The sequence below is a fragment of the Chrysochloris asiatica genome, unplaced genomic scaffold, assembly GCF_000296735.1.
Source record: "Chrysochloris asiatica unplaced genomic scaffold, ChrAsi1.0 scaffold00055, whole genome shotgun sequence".
Lineage (NCBI taxonomy): Eukaryota > Metazoa > Chordata > Mammalia > Afrosoricida > Chrysochloridae > Chrysochloris > Chrysochloris asiatica.
In genome coordinates, this window is record NW_006408573.1 from 1,908,948 (window position 1) to 1,931,509 (window position 22,562).

At 39.6% G+C, this 22,562-nt stretch overlaps 1 protein-coding gene across 1 annotated transcript in view; it reads right to left on the reverse strand.

Moving 5' to 3' along the window:
• The window catches only part of RPGRIP1L (RPGRIP1-like), a 198,812-nt gene that overhangs the window by 79,667 nt on the left and 96,583 nt on the right, over positions 1 to 22,562 (reverse strand). Inside the window, exons 16-22 of the mRNA XM_006863520.1 lie at positions 19,083 to 19,234; positions 13,065 to 13,443; positions 8,145 to 8,308; positions 7,921 to 8,004; positions 3,632 to 3,733; positions 3,014 to 3,176; positions 1,997 to 2,070 (exon numbers count right to left, since the gene is read on the reverse strand). Of these exons, the coding sequence (XP_006863582.1) occupies positions 1,997 to 2,070; positions 3,014 to 3,176; positions 3,632 to 3,733; positions 7,921 to 8,004; positions 8,145 to 8,308; positions 13,065 to 13,443; positions 19,083 to 19,234 (1,118 nt within the window). The remainder of the gene's footprint in view (positions 1 to 1,996; positions 2,071 to 3,013; positions 3,177 to 3,631; positions 3,734 to 7,920; positions 8,005 to 8,144; positions 8,309 to 13,064; positions 13,444 to 19,082; positions 19,235 to 22,562) is intronic.

A 22,562-nucleotide genomic window follows, 5' to 3' on the forward strand; every position in this document is an offset into this window, starting at 1 on the left:
CCGACTCGATGGCACTTAACAACAACAACAACAACTGTTATATATAAGGAGCTCTGGTAGCGTAGTGGTTACGAATTGGGTGGCGAGCCTCAGGGTAAGCATTTCGAAACTACCAGCTGTTCTGTCGGAGAAAGATTAGGCTTTCTGCTCCCGTAAAGATTTACAGCCTCAGAAGCCCTGTACAGGGACTCTATGAGTCGGCATCGACTCCACGGCACATTGTAACAACAACAACTACATAGTTATATATAATATAGTTAGTAATTATGCAATAATAGCAATTTATTTTGGGCAGATGGATGTTCTTTTTGTATTTATTAAACATGGAAACAACAGATTTATCCACTGCATGGGAACATCTATGACAATAATTGAAAAGCTTTGTTTTGAAAGAGATTAAGATTGTGGAAAACTTCAAAAGTTAAAAGGAGTGATGCCATTTCATCAATAAAGTGTACAGTCTCCCTGGCCACTACCCCACCCCAAAGTATATTCAATTTCATGTGTGGTTAATTTCAGGAAAATTAATGTAGATCAACAGAAAACACTAGGGTGTTTTTCTTACATTTACTTTTTATAATAACTTCTTTCATCCTTATAATAAAAAATGATATGCTTTCAATATGTATCTAAGGCATAATTCTTTTTTCAAAATTTCAATTTAATACTTATTTTTAAATTTTAAACTACTTTTCAGCAATCTTCTACAAAATGAGCAAAGTATATATGGTGGCGGTTGTGTGCTGTTGATTCGGCACAGTTTTCAAGACTGTAAATCTTTACGGGAGCAGAAAGTCTATGCACAAATTTAATTACCTTCTATGAAGTTTTAATTTTGGGGGGCAGAAATTAAAGAACTCAAACAGTTGATACATAGATATATAAAGGTAAATTTATAAGTATTGCTAAAAAAATCATAGCTTCAGTAAACTAAAATATCAAAATGCTAGGCTATTGTTTCTCAACATATTTTCCATCTAGGTTTGGACATATCTGAAGCAATTGTTTCCATCTCTCTAACCCTTCCCCTCCTAATTCTGTGATTTTACATTTACACCCCATCAAAATGGTAGTTTGGGCATCTGCGAGGGACTAAAACCATGTACCTTTTAAATGTTCGATGAATTTTGAGAACAAAAGTAAGTCTGAAGGGGCAAATCAGTGATGGATTTGGGGTAAGGTTTGCAATTGAATTCTCATAGGACAGCTCTTGAAGAATGAGCAGGTGCACTGTCATAATAAAAGCCCCCAGTGTAAGCTTCCTGGCCTGTTTCCATCAATACAGTTGTCCATTTTCTTAAAACTTCTTCCTATAAGCCCTCATGACCACCCTGTGTCCTTCAAAATTATCTATCAAGATGACTCCTTTGGAATTCCAAAGACCAGTTACCACAACCTTCTAATCTGACTCTTTACATTGATTTAAACTAGTCCAGCAGTTCCCCTTAGAATCCAATCTTTGGATTGGATCGTTTTTTTGAAGGCACCCTAATGACACTACGATAAGTGTGTTACTGATAGAACTTGTCTGCAGCCATCCAATGAATGCAGAGACATGTTTAAACAAGTCATTTGAGACCAATTTATACACGTACACACTGGAACCCTTGTAGCAATACTTTTGACTCTTGTGTTTAGGTAAGAATAGGTAAGTTATTATAGTTCGACATGCAATCTCACATACTGTGTTTAAAGTTCAGATGTGACTCAATATACCTGTGAACACTGGTCCTTAGAAGGAACCAGATAACTCAACTAGATTCAGCAAGCAGCTGCTAATCTACTGGTGTTAGGTGCTTTTGCAAAAATAATGCCTACATATATGGTCCATTACATAAAGAAACTGTGAATACAATTTTCTTGTTTCAGACAATTATTTGGTTAAGATAATGTGTTAAACTTGTTCGTTAAAATTTTCATACATGAAGAGTGATACACTCTGATATGAAAGGCAGTTTTATTTCAGCATATTTCTAGTTGGGATCAAGGTACTGACCTGTTTGATATTCTGAGAGATAGAACTTGAAATAATACAGTCATCACTGTCAGAAGTTGATCGAGTCTCTTCAGCTGTTAAAAAAAAATAAAATACAAAAGGTGTTATTTAAACAAGTTAAAACAATTACACAGGTATCTTGTTAAATGCGGAGAAATCAGCATACATCATTGAATAACCTTCAAGAGCAATCTGTCTAGACCGTTTTAAGCAGCAAAGATGTTTATGTTTATATTTTAGGAAAGAGAGAAAAACAATTGAAAATAAAAATTTAATTTTGGTAGAAACAAAGAAATAAAAATACAGTTTGTTATAGTATGAAATTAAAGAGAAAGTTCCCTTACCAACCATGTTGTTCTTACTATTTAAACAGTTTAAAATTTTTTACAGCTTTATTAAAGTGAAACTAACATGCAATAAACCATACACAAAATCTGGTTACTTTGACCTCCAGATAAACCCATGAAAACGTTACTATTAACACAGTGGACGGACGCATCAGCCTCAGAAAGGACCCTCGCTTCTCTTGGCAATCTCTCTCTTTGCCCTTCCCTGCTTTCATTCTTTCTTCCACAGGTAAACACCTTTTGCTCCCTAAAGATGAATTTGCTTTTTCTTGACCTTTATATAATTACAATCCTATCGTAAGCTCTCTTTTTTGTCTTGCTTCTTAGTTTAAATTTTTTCAAAAACCAAGTCCTCTAGAAGAATCCAGATGATAATACTAGACCCAAAGAGAATTTAAGATATAAATTTAAGATATCTATCAGGAGCCTGGTCAGCAAAGATATCTGCATTCTTCTGTGGAACTCCAAGCTAAAGTAAGCAGTGATGCAGTAACTCCACCTGATCTTAGTTACCTAGACTGAACAGCATCCCAAAATTTCTGCTAAGAGACTGGTATCAGGAGGTAGCTCCTATTAATAAATGAAAATGTTCCATGAGGTAAACTCTAACAAAGATTAAACAAACCAAGGAAGTAAATAATTCATGATATATATATATATATCAAGTCACCTTCTGGTTCTAATTCTTCAGTTATTTCTGTTTCATCTTCAGAAGAAGCCAAGCTTTGTTCTGCAAGCTGACCCTCGGATAATACAGATGCATTATCTTCTTTTTCTTGTTGCACTGTCTCACTATTCTCTTTTATTTTATCTACAGCGTTTTCTTGTGAATCCTGAAGAAAAGAAATCAGTGAGAAATTTATTATTGCTTAGTTCACATTTATGAGCATTCTTGCTGAAGCACTTGAATAATAAAACATATAAGCTTGAACCTTAAATATATAGATGTGTAATATATATGACTCATTAGAAAGCAATCATTTCAACTGTGCAAATGAAAATCTGATCAACGAAAATCTGATTATCAATTAAGAATGAAAAATTCATTAATCTAAAAATGAATTTTACATAAGACATTATTTCACATATCTACTTACTACCTATCAATATCAGTATAATTGTGGCTGTTACACTTGTCATATTTCTAATCTTTCTATTCCTAGAAAGTCATATGGATTAATGAAATAGGATTAATGCTATGATTTCCTGAAACATGTCAATACTCACAAGTCAAAGTCTTTAAGAACTAAATTAAATCTTTCAAAGTAATTTTAATACAAATTCATACCTCTGGAATATGAGAAACAGTTGGCATATTGATTTCTATTTCTGGTGTATGCTCCACTTCGGATAAAATTTCCTTCTTATCTTCAGGAGGAGTGGAAGTTTCCTTACATTAATGTGAAAGCATGCATGTATGACATTATGTATTTATTATTAAATACCAATTCACTTAAAGACATTTACATATATGTATATATATATATATGCAATAAAAAAATTGGGAGCAAATAAAAGTTACACATATGACACAATTTAGTATGGTGGTGGTGGTGGTGGTTGTATGCTGTTGAGTCAGTTTCTACTCATAGCAACCCTAAATAGGAATTCTGATGCTGTACATCTTTATGGCAACAGAAAGCCTCATCTCTCTCCAGTAGAACACCTGGTAGATTCAAACTGCAGAACTTGCAGTAAGCAGCCCAATGCACAACCCACTACACTATCAAGGCTCCTTTAGTTAGTATACTGCAGTAAAATGGTTGATATTCCTCATGTAGTTTCCTAAGGCACTGTTTGTAAAATAAAACAAACAAAAAATGAAGGCAATACAGAGACAGTTGAAGAGCTGCTGGAAGAAAATTTCCCTAACATCCTGAAAAGCAAAAAGATAAGTATTCAAGAAGCTCAACAAACCCCAGGAAGGATAGATCCTAAAAGAAAATCACCAAGACGTATCATAATCAGGCTCTCCAAAATCAAAGATAAGGACAGAATCTGAAAGCAGCTAGGGAAAAGAGAAGTGTAAAATATAAAGGCAAGCAAATCAGATTAAGCTTGGATCTCTGAGCGGAAACCATGCAGGCAAGAAGGCAATGGGGAGACATATATAAAACCCTGAAAGAAAAAAAACTGCCAACCAAGAATCCTCTCTACCTAGCAAAGCTGTCAAATACAAAGGTGTAATCAAAACATTCCAGGATAAACAGAAGCTAAGGGATTTCGCCAAAGGCAACCCTGCTATAAAAAACATCCTAAAGGGAGTTCTGTGGACTGAGAACCAACAAGAACAGACAAGAACCAGAGAATGACATGTGTGGCTGCATCATCAGTAACTCAATCAACAAATGTAAGCATTGAGAACAGAATAAAAGTATAAGAACAAATTCAGAGGATCTGGGATGTCAGTCTATGATCAAAACAATTACAGTGTGAAAGAAGGTAAACACAGAGGAACAGAGATCCAGGAGGTGAGGTCAGGTAGATTACAGGATAAAACTGTCTTAAATGGAGGGAAAAGTTAATGGAATATATGGTAACCACAACGGAGGGTTTGGGGTGGGGGGTTTAGGAGGGAGGTGATGGTAAAGCACAGGGTAAGGGCAGACACATCATAGTTCGGGTGTTAGGGAGGGCAATAAAAGAAGGGGGAGGAGGTGGAAGAACAACACAGTAGATAGGGGAACACTGAAACAGGTCTGCATGGACTAAGTGGGACAGAGGCAAATAGTGATGCATGCCTGTGTTATAAATACAATACGTTCTGTTGCATTTAAAAGTATTTATTTTAAATTAATACTATTAACATTGATGTTATTAAGTGACAATATAATAAATCATGGATGTACTATGATTTAATGAGTCATTTTATTATTGTTGGATATTTAATTAGTGTACAATTTTTAGCTATTATGAGTAATACTGTAACATACATCTATAAGTATTTTTCTTCTTTATATTAATCACTTACTTAGAAATCAGGCTGTGTTTGAATTTCAGCTCTACTACTTTGACCTTGAACAAGTTACTCAGCCTTTTGAAACAATCACTTTTCCCTGTCTTTAAATTACAGTAATGCTAGTGTACCAGGACCTGTGCAGTGTTGTAAGCCTTTAAATGAGTTCAGTGTATCTTGTAGGATAAACACTGCACCTCTAACCACAAGGCAGGCAGTTCACACCCCAGATGCTCCTTGGAAATCCCATACAGGATCGCTATGAGTTGGAATTGACTCGACACTACTTAACGACAACAATGTATATCAAGAGCTTATTTCAGTACCTGGAACATAATAAATGCTCAGGAGATGTTAGCTATAATAACATACCTCTAGAACTATAATGTTCAAATTCCTTTAGTTAGCACATGTATATTAAATGTTTGATGTAAGCCAAATATCATTCTGTTTCGGAGAGGCAGAATATTATGTTCTGTGTGGTAGTTATATACGTAAAAATTCATTGCACTGTAAGCTTAAGATTTGTGCCCTTTACTACATATGAAAGCTATAACTCAATTACTAAGACAGTGTTTAAAAGTCTGCATGAGAGATGGTGGTAGCTTGAGGTGATATGAAGTGTTTGAATGTAGGTTATCTTCTGAAGGTACAACTAGCAGGTTTTGTAGATGGGCTGAATACGGGTATGAGAAAAAGAGCTGAGTCCAGGGGATGTCTCCCAAACTTCAGACCTACAGAACTTAGTGAGTGATTTTATCATTTACTGAGCATGGGGAACACTGAAAGAGGCAAAACTGCAGATGAGGTTTGGTGTAACCAGGTTTTGAGATGCCAGTTAGACACCTGAGGCACCCTGGTAGCACTGTGGGCTAGGCACTGGGTTGCTAACAGCAAGGCTAGTTGTTCAAACCCTGCAGCTGCTCCTCAGGAGAAAGATGAGGTTGTCTGCTTCCACACAGATTTACAGTTTTAGAAATTCTATATTGCCGTTGTTGTTATTGAGTGCTATCGACTTTGTTCCTACTCCTTGAGACGTTATATAGAGTTTCCAAGGAATAGCTGATAAGCTTGAACTGCTGACCTTGAGGTTCAAAATGACCTTGTGGTCCACTGCTCATCCTACAGAGCCATTCCAGAAATCTTGGTGTCACTATAAATTGGAACTGACTCTATGGTTGTTGTTGTGTTGTTGTTGTTAAGCACTGTGGAGTCAGTTCCGACTCATGGTGATCCTGCACAGGATTTCCGAGGCTATAAATCTTTACAAGAGCAGAAAGCCTCATCTTTCTCCCATAGAGCTGCTGGTAGTTTTGAACTGCTGACCTTGCAGTTGGCAGCCCAACTCATAACCACTACACTACCAGAGCTCCTTTGACTCTATGGTAGTGGGGTTTTATTTTGTTTAATTAGGCATCCAGTGGTAAGAAATAAGCAGCAAGGGAAAAATAGTGAAAATCAGAAATAAAGTTGAGAAAGCAGCTGAAATATGAGTGTCCAATATATAAAGGAGCTCTGGTAGTGTAGTAGTTATGAATCGGGCTGCGAACCTTAAGGTCAGCAGTTCGAAACTACCAGCTGATCTGCGGGCGAAAGATGAGGCCTTCTGTTCCCGTAAAGATTTACAGCCTCGGAAACCCTGTACAGGGTTGCTATGGGTCGGAACCGACTCAATGGCACTTAACAACAACAACAACAATATATAGATAAGGAGCTCTGGTAGCGTAGTGGTTACGAATCGGGCTGTGAACCACAAGGTCAGCAATTTGAAACTCCCAGCTGTTCTGCGGGAGAAAGATGAGGCTTTCTGTTCCTGTAAAGATTTACAGCCTCGGAAACCCTGTACAGGGTTGCTATGGGTCGGAACCGACTCAATGGCTCTTAACAACAGCAACAACAATATATAGATGCTTTAAAATGCCATGAACCAGATAAAATCCAAACACTGATAAAGCTGAAAGGAGAAGAGATATGAGGACGGTCTGAGGATTGGCTGGTGAGCCGCTTCAGCATTCAGAGATACGGTCCAAGAGAGTGAGAAGAATGGTCAGTCAGGAGGGCAACCAAGAAAAGCAGGAGCAAGTACTCCACCTTGTCCTAGGCCATGGGCCACCTGAGATAGAGGCTGGAAAGGACTGCTAGGTAAGGCAAAAGGAAGGTCAAGGTTCCTTAGCACACAATGGGAATTTAACAACAACAGAAGCTTGACAGAATGAGTTCAAAAAGAAATGAGGAAAGGAGCCAGAATTTTTTTCTTTTTTTTTAAATGGGAGCAGAAGATTAGGCAGCAGTTGCGGAGGACAGACGTGGACCAAGGGAGAGTTTACATCTAATCAGCAAATTACAAAGCTAACATGGTCAAGGAAAAAGAAGTATTTTATTCATGTTTCTATTTAAATCAAATAGAATATATTGTGTGTTGTGAAGTGCTGTTGAGTCGGTTCTGACCCACAGTGACCCTGTATAGAGTTTTCAAGGAGCAACTGGTAAGCTTGAACCACCGACCTTGCAGTTCTAACGGCTTTGCAGTCTCTAGAATATATATACCTATTGTTGTTGTTGTTATTAAGTGCAATATTTGTTATAGGAAAAATATCAGTAATTTGAGGTTTACTACTTACAGAACTCTGATGTGGCAAGGTATCCACAAAGGATACTTTCTTTTCTACAGGTGTCAAACGGTGTCTTGGTTTAGGTGTTGGAGCCTAAGATAAACCAATAGGTCAAATTGAGTATAAAGAACATGAAATTTTAAATCATGCTTCAGCTTTTTTTTTTTTTTTTTTGGGGGGGTGGGCAGCTATTTTCTAAATTTCATAGGAAACTGAGCGTCACTGTTACTTACCACAACGGATGGATTAACAACTTCTGGCTCTTCATTACAAATGAAATGTCCTAAGTCTTCCCTTGTAATTGATCCGCTTGGTGGAAGGTAAGCAAATTTCCATTTTAATACAACATGGATGGTGCCTGCAGGATGTTTTTTATGATCTATTAACTCAAATACACCTGTCAAATTATAAAAATGACCTTAATTAGTGCCAGGTGAAGTTTTATCACCATAAGAATGAAAGAGTAACAAACAGAGCTGCCCCTACCTTTCAAATAATTTGTTTTTTAGGCAGAACTCCAATGACTCAAATGATATGTAGCATAAAAAACAGACAAAAGAATCTCTCAAGCAGACCGCTTTCAGAAGCTCAGGCCTCAAAGGTAAGATTGATTTCAGAGATGTGAAAATTATTTTATAAATATTTTAATTCACTAAAATTAAATTCAGAGGTCATTTAGCATGCTGAGTCTCCCTCTGAGACATTATCCAGGTTACAGTTCAAATATCAACCTTCATTTTGACTTGAAAGATGCTTGTCTCTAAAGAAAAATGTATTAAAACTTCAAAATTTCAAATATGCCTGGGCCCTTATATTTCTGTATAATTCTATAATAAATATATTTTACTGGCATTGGTGGTGTTGTTATTGTTATACCGACCCATAGCGACCTTATGCACAGCAGAATGAAATACTGCCCGATCCTGGGCCAATGTCACTACTGTTGCCACGTTTGATACATTACTCCAAATTAATATGGCAACAAGTTTCCATAAAACAAAAAAATCACACAAAACAAACATCAGTAACAAAAACTACCACCCAGCTGAATCTACTATCACTTGTCTGTCAGTTTGTTGTACTCTGGTGACTTGTGAGTTGCTGTGATTCTGGAAGCTATGCCACCGGTATTTTAAATACCAGCAGGGTCACTCACGGTGGGCAGGTTTCAGATGAGCTTCCAGACTGAGACAGACTAGGAAGAAGGAGAGGAACACTATGAGATAGCACCAGAATATTATCAGATATAGTGCCAGGAGATAAGCCCCTTTTGGTGGAGGGCCCCCAATGAGGTGGACTGACACAGTGGCAGCAGCAGTGGGCTCAAGCACAATGATGGTGAGGTTGGTGCTAGAGCAGGCAGTGGTTTGTTCTGTTGTGCACACAGTCGCTATGAATTGGAATAGCACCTAACAACACAAATGAATCTATAATATTTAGTCACAAATTGTAATCACTGTACTAGGTTTTCAGGTATGACGAGTCCCTGAACAATAAAATTAAAAAAAAACAACCAAAAACAAAAACCTATACTATAAGGATAACTTTTGCTTAAAAGTATCCGTAACTGCTACTTTTTTGAATGGCTAACTGAAAACAAAATTCCAGACTTTAAGCAGAACAAAAGGATATAGTTGGAATATAGGGAGGTTTAACATCTCTTATAGGCAGAGGAGACCTTTCGGAATGACTAAGTGAGAAACTTGGCAAATCTTTCCCACAAAATGTAATGATAAAACCAGGGGAAAATAATGGTAAAAGACAACACTTTAAGTACTCTGTAAATTGATGACAGGTATATAAGAAGTGGAGAACAGTTATTCAACCTCAGGAAGAGGAGAAGTCTGTGGGACTGCTCACTTCCTCCCTTCTCTCCCAGCTCCCAGGCCATGAAGACAGGCAGCCTCTGTTGCAGGAGGCTGACTTTATTTGGAGCACAGTGTAATTAGTTTCATTCTCGGAAGCACTGTTACAACAGCAATTTCAGTGGCAAAAACTCAGGGAAGGCTTCTGTTACAATCAGCCTGAAGTCTCAGGAATGGCTGGAGGAAGCAAAAGATTAGGTGGCCAGTAAAAACGTCACAGGGAGATCCAGAAGTAAGATATTCAGAGTGGACTTTGATAAGATCAATTATACTCATATCTGGTGGCCTGAGAGGCCAGGAGCAGGCACCAGGCTGTGCATATGCTCAGGAGGAACCCGAGGATGCTAGTAGGTGATCTGCCCCTGGCTTAATATGAGTCCTAATGACTGCAGAAGGAGTCCTGGTTTGGAGCTGCCGGCTAATGCGCAGACTGCAAAGTCGTTGGAACTCCAACGTCAGTGGTTCAAACTTACCAGCTGCTCCTTGGATACCCTATACAGGATCGCTATGGGTCGGAATCGACTTGACGGCACTTCACAACAATAACAACAACAATGACTGCAGAAAGTAAAAGAAGGGGCTGACTGGTAAACTGCATTTTCTAAGCCCCATACAGGCCATTCAGCAAAGGGGGGAAGTCCACAGGCTCAGCGGTTCAAAGGTTAAGTACAACCTTTGATCAAACACTGGCTGACTGCAAAACTATGCTGACCCAGGCTTACATTAAAAATGAAAGCAGAACAAACAAAACATCCCGTTTTCAACAATAAAACATTATGAGACAGGCAAAGAAACAAGAACGTGTGCTATGTGCACACACTCACACAAACCAGCCAACGGAAGCTCTCTGAGTTTACACTTACTGACACATACCTCAGAGTAGCTATCATGAGTATGTTCAAAGAACTGAAAAAAACCAAAGGTTCAAAGGAAAGTGTGATGACAAATAAAATCTAATTGTTGTTGTGAAGTGCCGTCGAGTCAGTTCTGACTCATAGCAACCCTGGATAGGGTTTCCAAGGAGCAGCTGGTGGGTTTGAACTGCCAACCCTGTAGTTAGCAGTCCAGTGCTTACCCTATACCGCCACACCAGGACTCCAAATAAAGGAAATGATAAAAAGATAGAGATTAGGATTATAAGAACGAGATAGACATTATAAAAGAGTGAAACAGGAATTCTGGAGCTGAAAAGTAGTTATTGATTTTTTTTTTTAATCATTGGGAGCTTTACATAAAGCAGTAATTGTAACACTGAATTGTTGGGTTTATAACATATATCAGCATATGTACTGTAGTGAATTATTTACTATCTCTTCTGTTATTGTTACATGCCTTCGAGTCCGTTCTTACACATAGAGACCCTGTCTAGGATTTTCAAGGTTATAAATATTTGCAGGAGCAGAAAGCCTCATCTTTCTTCCACAGAGCAGATGGAGGGTTCAAACCACTGACTTTGTGGTTCGTATTCCACTGCTATCCTCTAGCGCCACCACACTCCCAGTATGTCTTCTAGCTTTAGTCTTTGTACCTCCCACCAAATGACTCTTTTCCTACTGGGTCTGGGTAAGAGAAAGTGTGAGAAGATACTGATAGGATGACGTGATTCAGTTCTGGATGTTGATAGCGTTAATAGTGAAAACTTGGAACTCTAACATGGGCTAGAGTGATCTCACTACCATTAAAGAAGAGCCAAGAGTGGTAGAGGAGAAGCAGCAGAATCAGCAGCACCGCACAGAGTGGTGAGTTTCCCAGCCCACAGACGACGTACAGCGCAGGGACTGTGGACAGAGTGGGGTGCCACCAGGCACTTCATCAGGGGAGTTAGGTTTGCTGATCCACGGAGTTAGAGCCCAGTGCTTCCAGACTGAGGTTTATGGTGGCACAGTGGTGTGTCCTGTGGGCAGCTGGAGGAGAACTTTTAGTACTGCTGGAGCAGAGAGAGACCTGCCTGTGGGCATGGCTGAGGAGACTGATGGGAAGAACTGTGTTCTGATCATTTAGGAACCTGAATTCTAATCTCTTCACTTCCCTAACAAACCCTGTAACGGTGAGTGTGGTGTCTGAGTTCTGTGTGGCCGTGACAATGGAGAATCAGAGTGTTGTAGGAGGAATGGTTGATACCGTATTTCTCTGTGTGTGTGTGTGCCATATTTTTTGCAGCTGTGGGTTAATGTGATGGACTGCAAAGTCAGTATGAATTACAAGGCTGGAGGTTCAAGCTTGTCAGCTCTTCCTTGGAAACCCTACACAGGGTTGCAATGGGTCGGAAATCAACTTGACGGCACTTCACAACAACAACATATACATATATGGGGTCCTGGTGTGGTACTGCGGGTTAATGCACTAAACTGCAGGATCACTTTAAACTACCTTGTTGGCAGTTCAAGCTCACCAGTTGCTCCTCGGAAGCCCTATACAGGGTCGCTATGAGTTAGAACTGACTCAACTGCACTTAACAACTACAACAACAACAACAATATACATATATGGAGTTCTGGTGTGGTGCTGTGAAGTAGCCACTGGACCGCAAAGTTGGTTTGAATTACAAAACCAGCAATTCAAGCTCATCAGTCACTCCTTGGAAACCCTATATAGGGTCGCCATGCGTCAGAACTGACTGGAAGGTACTTAACAACAACATATACAGATATAGGGAGGGCAGTGATTGTGTAAGATAAGCACTGGACTGTGGATCACAAGGTTGGAGGTTTAGGCCCACCAGCTGCTCCGTGGGAGAAAGAAGTTTTCTGCTTCCAAAAAACATTTAAAGCTTTGGAATCCTTATACAGGGTAGTTTCTGAGTCAAAACTGACACCATGGCACTTAACAATAACAACATATGTTAGAAGCCTGGTACTGTAGTGGGTGATGCAGTTTGAATCAGCTAGCCACTCTGCAGGATAAAGATGAGGCTTTCTGCCCCTGTAACGATTTACAGCCTCGGAAACCCTATGAAGTCATTTTCAGTCAGAAGGGACTTGACTGCACAGCACCACCGCCATACACACAAATAGGACAAGAGCAGCACAAAGGACGGGGAGGAGACAGTGACAGTGAGCAGAATTTCTGTATTTTAACTGAACTGTTAGCAATAATTTTTAGTAGATTGTGATAAATTAAGGTATACATTATAATCCCTGGAGCCACAATAACGCAAAAAATGTAGTATTATAGGCCTAAAGTTAAAAGATTGTCTGAGAAAGTTCGAAAATTGGATAGAAACAATTCATTTTCACAATTTTGAGGTTTGGTTTTCTTAAAATCATAGATTGAAGTACATAGGCTTACCTGAGATACACCTGTCGTGTGCCAATGAAATCAGAGGCACATTGACTTTTCCAATGTAAATATTCTCCTGGGTATCACTGTCATCAAACACATACAAACTCAGAGACTCTGACTTGAGGTATCGGTCTAGATCCATGTTCATTGGCACCGGGAAACACATATGATCATCAAATTGTGGATCGTTGCTACTGGGAATGATGGCTGTGTCATGGTCAGCAAAATCAAAAAACTTGTACACAACATATGGGTGTGGCTGCAGGTGGCCAGCTCGGGACTGCAGGTGGTTGCAGCATCTTATTGTGATGTGAAGTTCATTTAAGTTGCCATCTGTGGAATCTGCAGGATTGAGCTGAGCAGTTTTGGGTATTGGTTGACTTAACTGAAACACATACATATTTAAATGACAGTAATAATACAATGAAAAGATAAAAGGCAGTGCCAACCCCCAAATAAAATAATTTTGTAAATGTACAACAGTTGTATATTTTCATGCTGTAGTGAATTTCTCAGTACCTAAGACCCTTGATTTTTACTCAGATCCAAAGTTCTCTAGAATGTGTGTGAACAGATGATCTTGTGCTATTTGCAACAAACATTAGACAGAACATATGAACATGTATTTGGAGATTGGTGCTTTAATCAAATAGAACCAAGAAAAAAGTTAATCCTGACTTTAAAAATTTTTATTTAATACCTAACGAGTAAAGGGTTCAAAGATGAATGTTCTCTAGTTCACAGCTTTATCAAGAGTTAACCCTTTAGCAATTCTGATCCTATTCCATTAAGTGAGATTCCAGTGAATCAGGTGGGGCCCATCCAGAGCAATTCGTTTGTTATATTTGGGTTGGCCAGCATTCTGAAATTCTTGGGACTAAGGAAGCAGCTACCCGAGGCTAACACTAGGCTGTACAGGCTGTTGTCCTGTGTTAAGAATGAGATCAGTTCCCAAGTGTGTCAACTACAAATTAAGTTGAATTTTTAGATTAAATTGGAACAGGTGCACCCAGTTCTTATTTAGCCTTTCTTTAGCGCAAGAAAAAAGTGATTTAAAAGATATATGTACAGCACCTGAAGGTGATTGTGTGGAATAATTGTTATAAGTAGGGGATTGTTCATTCGTTTCAAAGGTAGGATACATTTACATAACATTAAAGGACAAGTAAAGGAGCTCTGGTAGCGTAGTGGTCACGAATAGGGCTGTGAATCGCAAGGTCGGCAGTTCGAAACTACCAGCCGTTCCACGGGAGAAAGATGAGGCTTTCTGCTCCTGTAAAGATTTACAGCCTGTATAGGGTCGCTATGAGTCAGAACCGACTCCATGGCACACAACAACAACAACAACAACAACAAAAAGGATAAGTAAGAGTTGTCTATTGGATGTTCATAACCTGGGCATTTGCTGTATACTGAAATCCAAATGCTATAAGAATAAGAGACCAGTCAGAGATAAGGCCTGTTGTAGTAAAATGCCTACAAGTTGGTTCTGACTCATAGCAGCCCTGTATAGGGTTTTTGAGGAGCGGCTGGTAGGTTTGAAACTCTGCCTTTGAGGTTAGCAGTCCAGTGCTGATCCTACAATGCCACACTAGGACTCAGGCATAAAGCTTGGAGGAGATAATAATCTAAGGCTGAGAGGTAATTTTAGAAGACAGATAAGCAAAAGGAGTTATTAGTAGAACTGGAAACTAGCCCATGGCTCTTTCGGAACTACTATTATTTTGGAACTATTATTCAGGTGGTCAACAAATATTCTAGAGAACAATATGAAGTTGTTATGTATGGCTGACATTATCCAAGACAAAGAAAATGTGAGTGCTTCAGTGTTGGAGAATTCTCTTTCTTCCACAAAGAGAGCCCTCTTTCATTGCACTTGTGAATGTGGACTGGGAACCTGGGACCTCTGACTCTAGAGAAATTAAGATAAATTCTCTCTTTAGTGGAGACTTCGGGGGTGTGGGGAGAGGAAATCTGAGGAGGGAATTATATATAGCACAGCATTCCCAGGGCTAGTTTGCACTCAGCTATGGAAGGCTGAGTGGCAGGATTTATAAAGTAGTTCTTTGTCTCCTCTTAAATTTAACCACAAAAGTGGAAATCCCACCAATAAATGATTCATTCAAGCCAGAAACTGGAAGTGTAATGATAGTGTTTGATGCCTTCCACATTTTGTTGGATCACCTTTCTTTGACCTGGAAGTCTGAAAACTTTTACACTATAAATCTAGACAAATAAGCTGGTCTTCCTATTTGTAATGCCCATCTCCCAAAGTGTCTTCTGAAGAATATTAGCACTGAAAGATGCTCTCTGGGAAAAGGGTGCCATTCTTTCTTACGTTTGGAATTCAGTGTTAGATGAGGAAGAAAGCAAAAGGTCATTAAAAGACAGGAAAGAAAAGCAAACACCAAAATGAATGTCAGAAGAAATTGTGAAACTTGCTCTCCAGCACTGAGATGCCAAAGTGAATGGAAAAAATGAGGAAGTCAAAGAGCTGAACAGAGAATTTCATAGGGCAGTTCCAGAAGGCAAAATATTACAGTGAAATGTGCAAAGACCTGGAGTTAAAAAACCAAAAGGGAAGAACACGCTCAGCAGTTCTCAAACTAAAAGAACTGAAAAACAATTCAAGCTTTGACTTGTAATATTGAAGGATTCTATGGGCAGTACTGGAGTCCTGGTGTGGCGCTGTGGGTTAATGCGCCAGACTGCAAAGTTGTCTGAACTGCACGGATCAGCGGTTCAAGCTCACCAGCTGCTCCTTGGAGACCCTATACAGGGTCGCTATGGGTCAGCACTGACTCAACAGCACTTAACAACAACAAAATGGGCAGTATTAAATGGAGTCCTGGTGTGGTGCTGTGGGTTAATGCTCTGGACTGCAAAGTCAGTTTGAACTGCCAGGTCGTGGTTCAAGCTCACCAGTCACTCTTCAGAAACCCTACAAAGGGTCGCTATGGGTCAGAACCAACTCAACGGCACTTAACAACAATAACGGGCAAAATACTGAATGACACAAAACCCATCAATAGAATATGGAAGGTCTACAGAGTCACTGTACCAAAAATAAATGGTCAAGGTTCAACCATTTTAAGAGATAGAGTATGATCAAGAACCAATGGTACTGAAGGAAGAAATCCAAGCTGCCCTGAAGATACTGATGAAAAACAACAGTCCAGGAATGAACAGAATACAAACTGAAATCTTTCAGCAAACTGATGCAGCACTGGAGGCATGCTCTCATCTCTGCCAAATTTGGGAGACAGTTACCTGGTCAACCAATTGGAAGAGATTCGTATTTGTACGCATCCCAAACAAAGATGATCCGACAAAATGTGGAGAGCATCAAACAATATCAGTATCACTTGCAAGTAAAATTTTCCTAAAGATAATTAAAAAATGGCTGCAACAGTACATCAGCTGTAGAGTGTTAGTTTTCCTGGCAATACCAGGGTGTTCCTTTGTGGTGGTCGAACAGCTCTGTATTTGACTGTGGTGGTAGTTCCATGAATCTTTCTGTACATGTGATTTCATGGTACAGAGCCACACACACAGTGTGTAGAAAGATGGTAACATCTGAATTACGTCTGTAGTACAGTTAATAACATGGTACCAGCGTCAATTTCCTGCCTTTGATACTGAACTATAGTTATGTAACATGCTTTAATGGAGAGAAGGGTGCTACGGTGCCTTGAGTTTACTGGATATGGCTTTTCTATGCAATGTTTTAATTCTCACCAAGTGACTGGGTTGTTGTTGTTGTATGCCATCGAGTCGGTTCCAATTCATAGAGACCCTGTAGATGGTTTCCAAAGAGCACCTGGTGAGTTTGAACCATCAATCTTGCAGTTCAAATCGACCTAATCGATCCAGGACTCCAAGTCATTGGGTGGGACTATGCAAATAAGGTATGCAATGGCACTGTGGGTTAATGCACCAGACTGCAAAGCCAATTGAACTGCAAGGTCGGCAGTTCAAGCTCACCAGCTGCTCCTCGGAAATCCTATGCAGAGTCACAATCGACTTGACAGCACTTAACAAACAAAACAAATGGCTGGGATTGGTTAGTTTTGCCCTGCAGCTAGGTTTAAAAGGAGCCATCTCCGAAGCAGAGACAGAAGATCCCAAGACCATCAAGAAGGAAGAGCATGAGTGGAGTGTGAGATCCAGCGTGGAAAGACAGAGCAGCTTTGGGCTCAAAGACCATGGACTAAGCAAAGCTTGTCTATGGGAGGGAGACTGGCTTGCAGCATGTGCCCTTTGGGTATTCACAGACTGACTAAAAGAACTTTGTAACACTTGCTGGAGCAGGGCAGAGGTCAAGGGGCCATATGGTTGAGAGGCAGAAGACAAGAGTGGGGTGTGCCTGCAGCATGGCAGACAAAAGGGGTTCCTTATTGGAGAACCGCTGCCTCTTGAGTTAGTTTGATCCTGAATTGTACCCTGCAAACATCTCTGAGAAGCACCATCATCATGAACAGTGTTATAGGAGTTCAGTGTGCCCACTGCAATGGATTATTATTGTTATTTAATGTTTAATTATGAATTATATGATAGTTTACATGAGAGAACCTCAGTTCCATATTCATTCCATCGTATATCATTACATTGTCATGGTTCCAATCCCCTCCATGCATCGTCTTCCGACCAAAGGGCATATCCTAGAAGCCCGTGCTCTACACTCCCCCTTCCCCCCTCAGTCTTCAGCCCACAGTTCCTCTCCCTCTCTGGATCCAAAGTCCCCAGCCGCTTCATCCCTCCATGTCATCATCTCTGTCTCCATCTCAGGCATCCCCGGTTCTCTGGGTGGGGTCCTGTTCTCGGCTCTTATCCGTTGGTGGTCCTAGAGACCTCCGCTCCTAGACTGGAAAAATAATCGCTCTCTTCCTTGCTACAAAACTTCTACCCTTGCATTTCCAACACTCACAATCCGTCTTGATAATCATTATTCACTACAGTATCGCACGTAACCCACTGTATTTCATTTCATCAGCTCCACCTAGACAAATTGGATAGTACTCACTGGTGATTCTGCCTTCCTCCATGCCCCCTAGCTCTAGGTTCCCCCTTGAAAGCTTGTAAGCCAGTTACTTCTTGCCTTTGTAGTCCCTCCCTCCCCATTTGAGTATCCAATGTCCAAGTTGCCCCTCTCTGTCTACTCTGTGTGTGAAGGGGGTGGGAATGTTTTTTGCTGTAAGGATTTGTCGCTTCTTTTGTGTCACTGCATTCCTATGCGTAGGTCAAGTTCATCAGCTTGGATCAGCTCAATCTTCTCCCACCCCCACCCCCCACCCCCTTCTTTCTTCTCCTGGTTGAGCTCTGATCATCCAGTCATCCAGTCCAGTCCCGGTCACGTGGGTGTCATCTGCAAGTGTGGGTGTTCTTGTGCACATGCCCTCTCTTCCCATCAGCCAGCAGCTCCATTCTCCACTTGAGTCCTCCGTGGCCACATCACTGACTCTGGGCCCAGGAGTCCTCGGGTCTCCTCGCACTGCTTGCCAACCAGGTCTCCAACCAGGTCCACAGAAACCCTCTGAATATTGTGACGCTTAGCTCGCTGCTTCACTGCTGCTTTTACCCCCTTTCTCCCCAATGGTGCAATGGATTATTGAACCCAGATGTGAAGCAGACAGTACTGTGGGAGAAATGGGTGATGTCAGAACAGGAGACAGCAAGTTGTAGAGTAGAAGCATGTCCGACCTCTGTTTCATAGGAATCAATCGAGGGCTGATTTTGAGTTTGATTCTCTTTCTTCTTTGTGAAGCCTGGAGAAGTCACACATGGTCTCTTTATATGGGGTAGTCAGATATGGTCTCCTTATGGTTTTACAGGTACAGGGGACCTCTGTAGTATTTTAGTGACTTCCTGTGAATTTATAATCATTTGAAAATAAAGTTTAAAAAGTTAAGGAAAAACAAACCATATTATGGCCATAGAAGAAAATGATTTCAGTTTAAAGCATGATATATAAAGAAATATAAAATTTCTGTGTCATAAAAAGGTCTTAAATTTAAACAAACTTACCCATTGCATTTTCTCTGGTCCCTTAAAATTTGATGTTATATATCCCAAAGCTTTTGCTCGTTCTCGATAAAGTCTTATTGCTTGATCCATGGGAACTCTTAAACGGAACCAGTATTCCACTATGCCAAAATTTGGAATGTCTCTTTTAGTTCCTACAAAACAATACATAACCTAGTGGTAAAATAGTTCCATAAATTAAAATATATACCAATACAAAATACATCAATTGTATTAAACATTAAAACTAAAATTTCAACTTGAAAAAAATTATATATGATTTGCACAAAAGACATATGATTGGCAGATAACAGAGATGAAAAGAATCAAATTACTTCTGCAAGTATGAGTTTTACTGTATGTTAAATATTATATTAGCTGTGTCATATTATGTTTGAGATATTCCAATTTATACTATTTCCAGTCTTTTGGAATATAAGGGAAAATTTAAACATTTTATCAAATGCTCCACAGATTCTTTTGATGCTGCAATACATTTTTTAGTGATTGTACTCAATGTACAGGGGCCCTGGTAGAGGAGTTGGTTATACATTGGGCTGCTAACCACAAGGCCATCAGTTCGAATCCACCAGCGACTCCATGAGAGAGTGATGAGGTTTTTTACTCCCATAAAGATCTGCAGCACTGGAAACGCTATCCAGTGTCACCAGGAGTCGGAAGCAACTTGATGGCATGCAGCAGCTTGCAGCAGCGCTCAGTGAAGTCTGACAGGTACAATAAAAAGCCTGAATTTAAATAAGACACTCCACATTCTAATCAACGAATTCAACATATCTTTGGCATTTTCCCACTTCTCTCCTGTACCACCAGTAGAAGGAAAACCACTACAGCGATGCCAAATAGACACTGTAGGCAATATACCAGTGTATGTCGTCTGCTCTACACACCAAGTCTCAGTCCTTCCCCACTTCTCTTCTCCCTTTCTATTTGATATTATCTAGGCCCAAGCTTAAAATAGATTCCAGATGCTAATGACTTCCACTTGCATATTTTCATCTTTGATCTTCAGACTTTTATATCCAATTGCTTACCTTGGCTGCTAATTGAACGTCTGACGGTTCAAACCCACTCAGTGGCTCCACAAAAGAAAGACCTGGTGATCTGCATCTGTAAAGATTATAGCCAAGAAACCCTATGGGATGGTTCTACTTTGCTGAGTTGAAACCGGCCAACAACAATCTGACATCGCCACTTGTATGTCTAATAGACAAGACACTCTTACTCTGTCTAAGTAGAATTCATGATTTTCTTTCTCAGCTTTCCCTATCTCAATATCACTCTCCTGGTTGATCAAGCCAGAAATTCTTGTCTCTTCTACTTGAAAAAGTTTGTGTAAATTAAAGATAATGGAATTTATGCATGACCTTTTTGAAGCTCCCCACAGAATCTGTACTGATTATGACCGCTTCTCCTTCTTTCTTTGATTACCATCCTATTCCACCACCATTTCCCCACAGATTAATACAACAGCCTGATATTGTTCCTGTTTTTCCTTTTGCCACCGAGAGATTATTCTCACAGCTCCCAGAGGGATTTTTTAATGTCTACGTGCAACCCTGTCACTTCTCCACTCAAAACCCTCCATTAATTTTCACCATTCTTGAAAAGAAAGAAAAAAAGAAAGCATGAGGTCCTTTTCCAGGGACTAGTCCCTCCTGATAGCATGTTTGAAGTATGAGAGACAAAGTCTCACCATCCTGGCTTCTAAAGAGCATTCTGCTGTATTTCTTCCAATACATATTTGTTTTTTCCTTTGGCAGTCTCTGGTACTTTTAATATTCTTCTCCAACACCAGAACTCAAATGCATCAATTCTTCTATGTTGCTGTTATGTGCCGTGGAGTCGGTTCTGACTCATAGCGACCCTCTATAGGGTTTCCGAGGCTGTAAATCTTTATGGAAGCAGAAAGCATCATCTTTCTTCTGTGGAATGGCTGGTAGTTTCGAGCTGCTGACCTTGAGGTTCACAGCCCGATTTGTAACCACTATGCTACCATAGCTCCTTAATTCTTCTATAATCTTCCTTGTTTATTGTCCAACTTCCACCTGCATCTGAGGTGACTGAAAATACCGTGGCTTGGGTCAGATGTCCTCAGGGTGACATCTTTGCTCTTGAACTCTTTAAAGATAAACAATCCAATTTATAAAAAAGGGAAAGGACTCGAATAGACATTTCTAAAAAGAAGATATATGAAAGGACATTAGCACATTTGAAAAGATACCATGTCATTAGCCATTAAGAAAATGTAAATAAAAATCACAATGAGACTTTACTTCACTACTAGTAAGATGCCTACAATCAGAAAAACCACAAAATAAGTGGTGGCAATGATATGGTGAACTGGAACACTCTTCCATTGCTGGTTGTTACTGCTGGTAGGTGTTCTTAGTCAGCCCTGACTAATAGGGAATCTACATTATTGAGGGTCTTCCTCTATTTTACCAAGTAAAATGATGTCCTTCTCCAGGGACTGGTCCTTCCTGATCACATTTCCAAACTAGGTGAAAAAAGTCTTGCCATCCTTGCTTCTAAGAAGCACTCTGGTTGTACTTTTTCCAGGAGACTTGTTTATTCTTCTGGTAGTCCATGGTACATTCTATATTCTATGCCAAAACCCTAATCCCAAAGGACCAATTCTTCAGGATTTCTTGTTTATTGTCAAGCTTTTGCATTCATATGAAGAGACTGAAACTATGCTGGCTTGAGGCAGGTACACCTTAGTCCTCAAGGTAACACCTTTGCTTTTCAATACTTTATAGAGGTCTTTGCAACTGATTTGCCCAGTCCAACATGTCATCTGCTATCTTGACTGCTACTTCCAGGGGCATTTATTATGAATTCAAGTAAAAAGAAATCCTTAACTTCAATCTTTTCTGTATTTGTCATGATATTGCTTATTGACCCAGTTGTAAATATTTTTGGTTTTTCTTTATGTCAAGATATAATCTTTGATCTTCATCAGTAAGTGCTTCAAATCCTATTTGTCTTCAGCAATCAGGGCTGTATCATTTGCATATCAAAAGTTGTTAATGAGTCTTCTTCCAATCCTCATGCCACATTCTTCTTCATAAAGCTCACCTTATTGAATTATTCGCTCAGTATCCATAATGAATAAGTATGGTAAAAGAATACAGCCTCGATGCACACCTTTCCTGGTTTTAAACCATGCAGTATCAACTGCCTCTAGGTTTATGTACAGGTTCTGGAATTCTCATTCTTTACAATGCTATCCATAATTTCTTATGACCCACATAGTTGAATGTTTTGCATAGTCTATAAAACACAGTTAAACATCTTTCTGGTATTCTCTGCTTTTAGACAAGATTATTTGACAAAAACAATAAAATCTCTTATTCCATGTCTTTTTCTGAATCTGATTTGAATTTCTGGTAGTTCCCTGCTTTACTCTAGATGCACTACTACAATAATATTTGAATTATATTCAGCAAAATTTTACTTAAA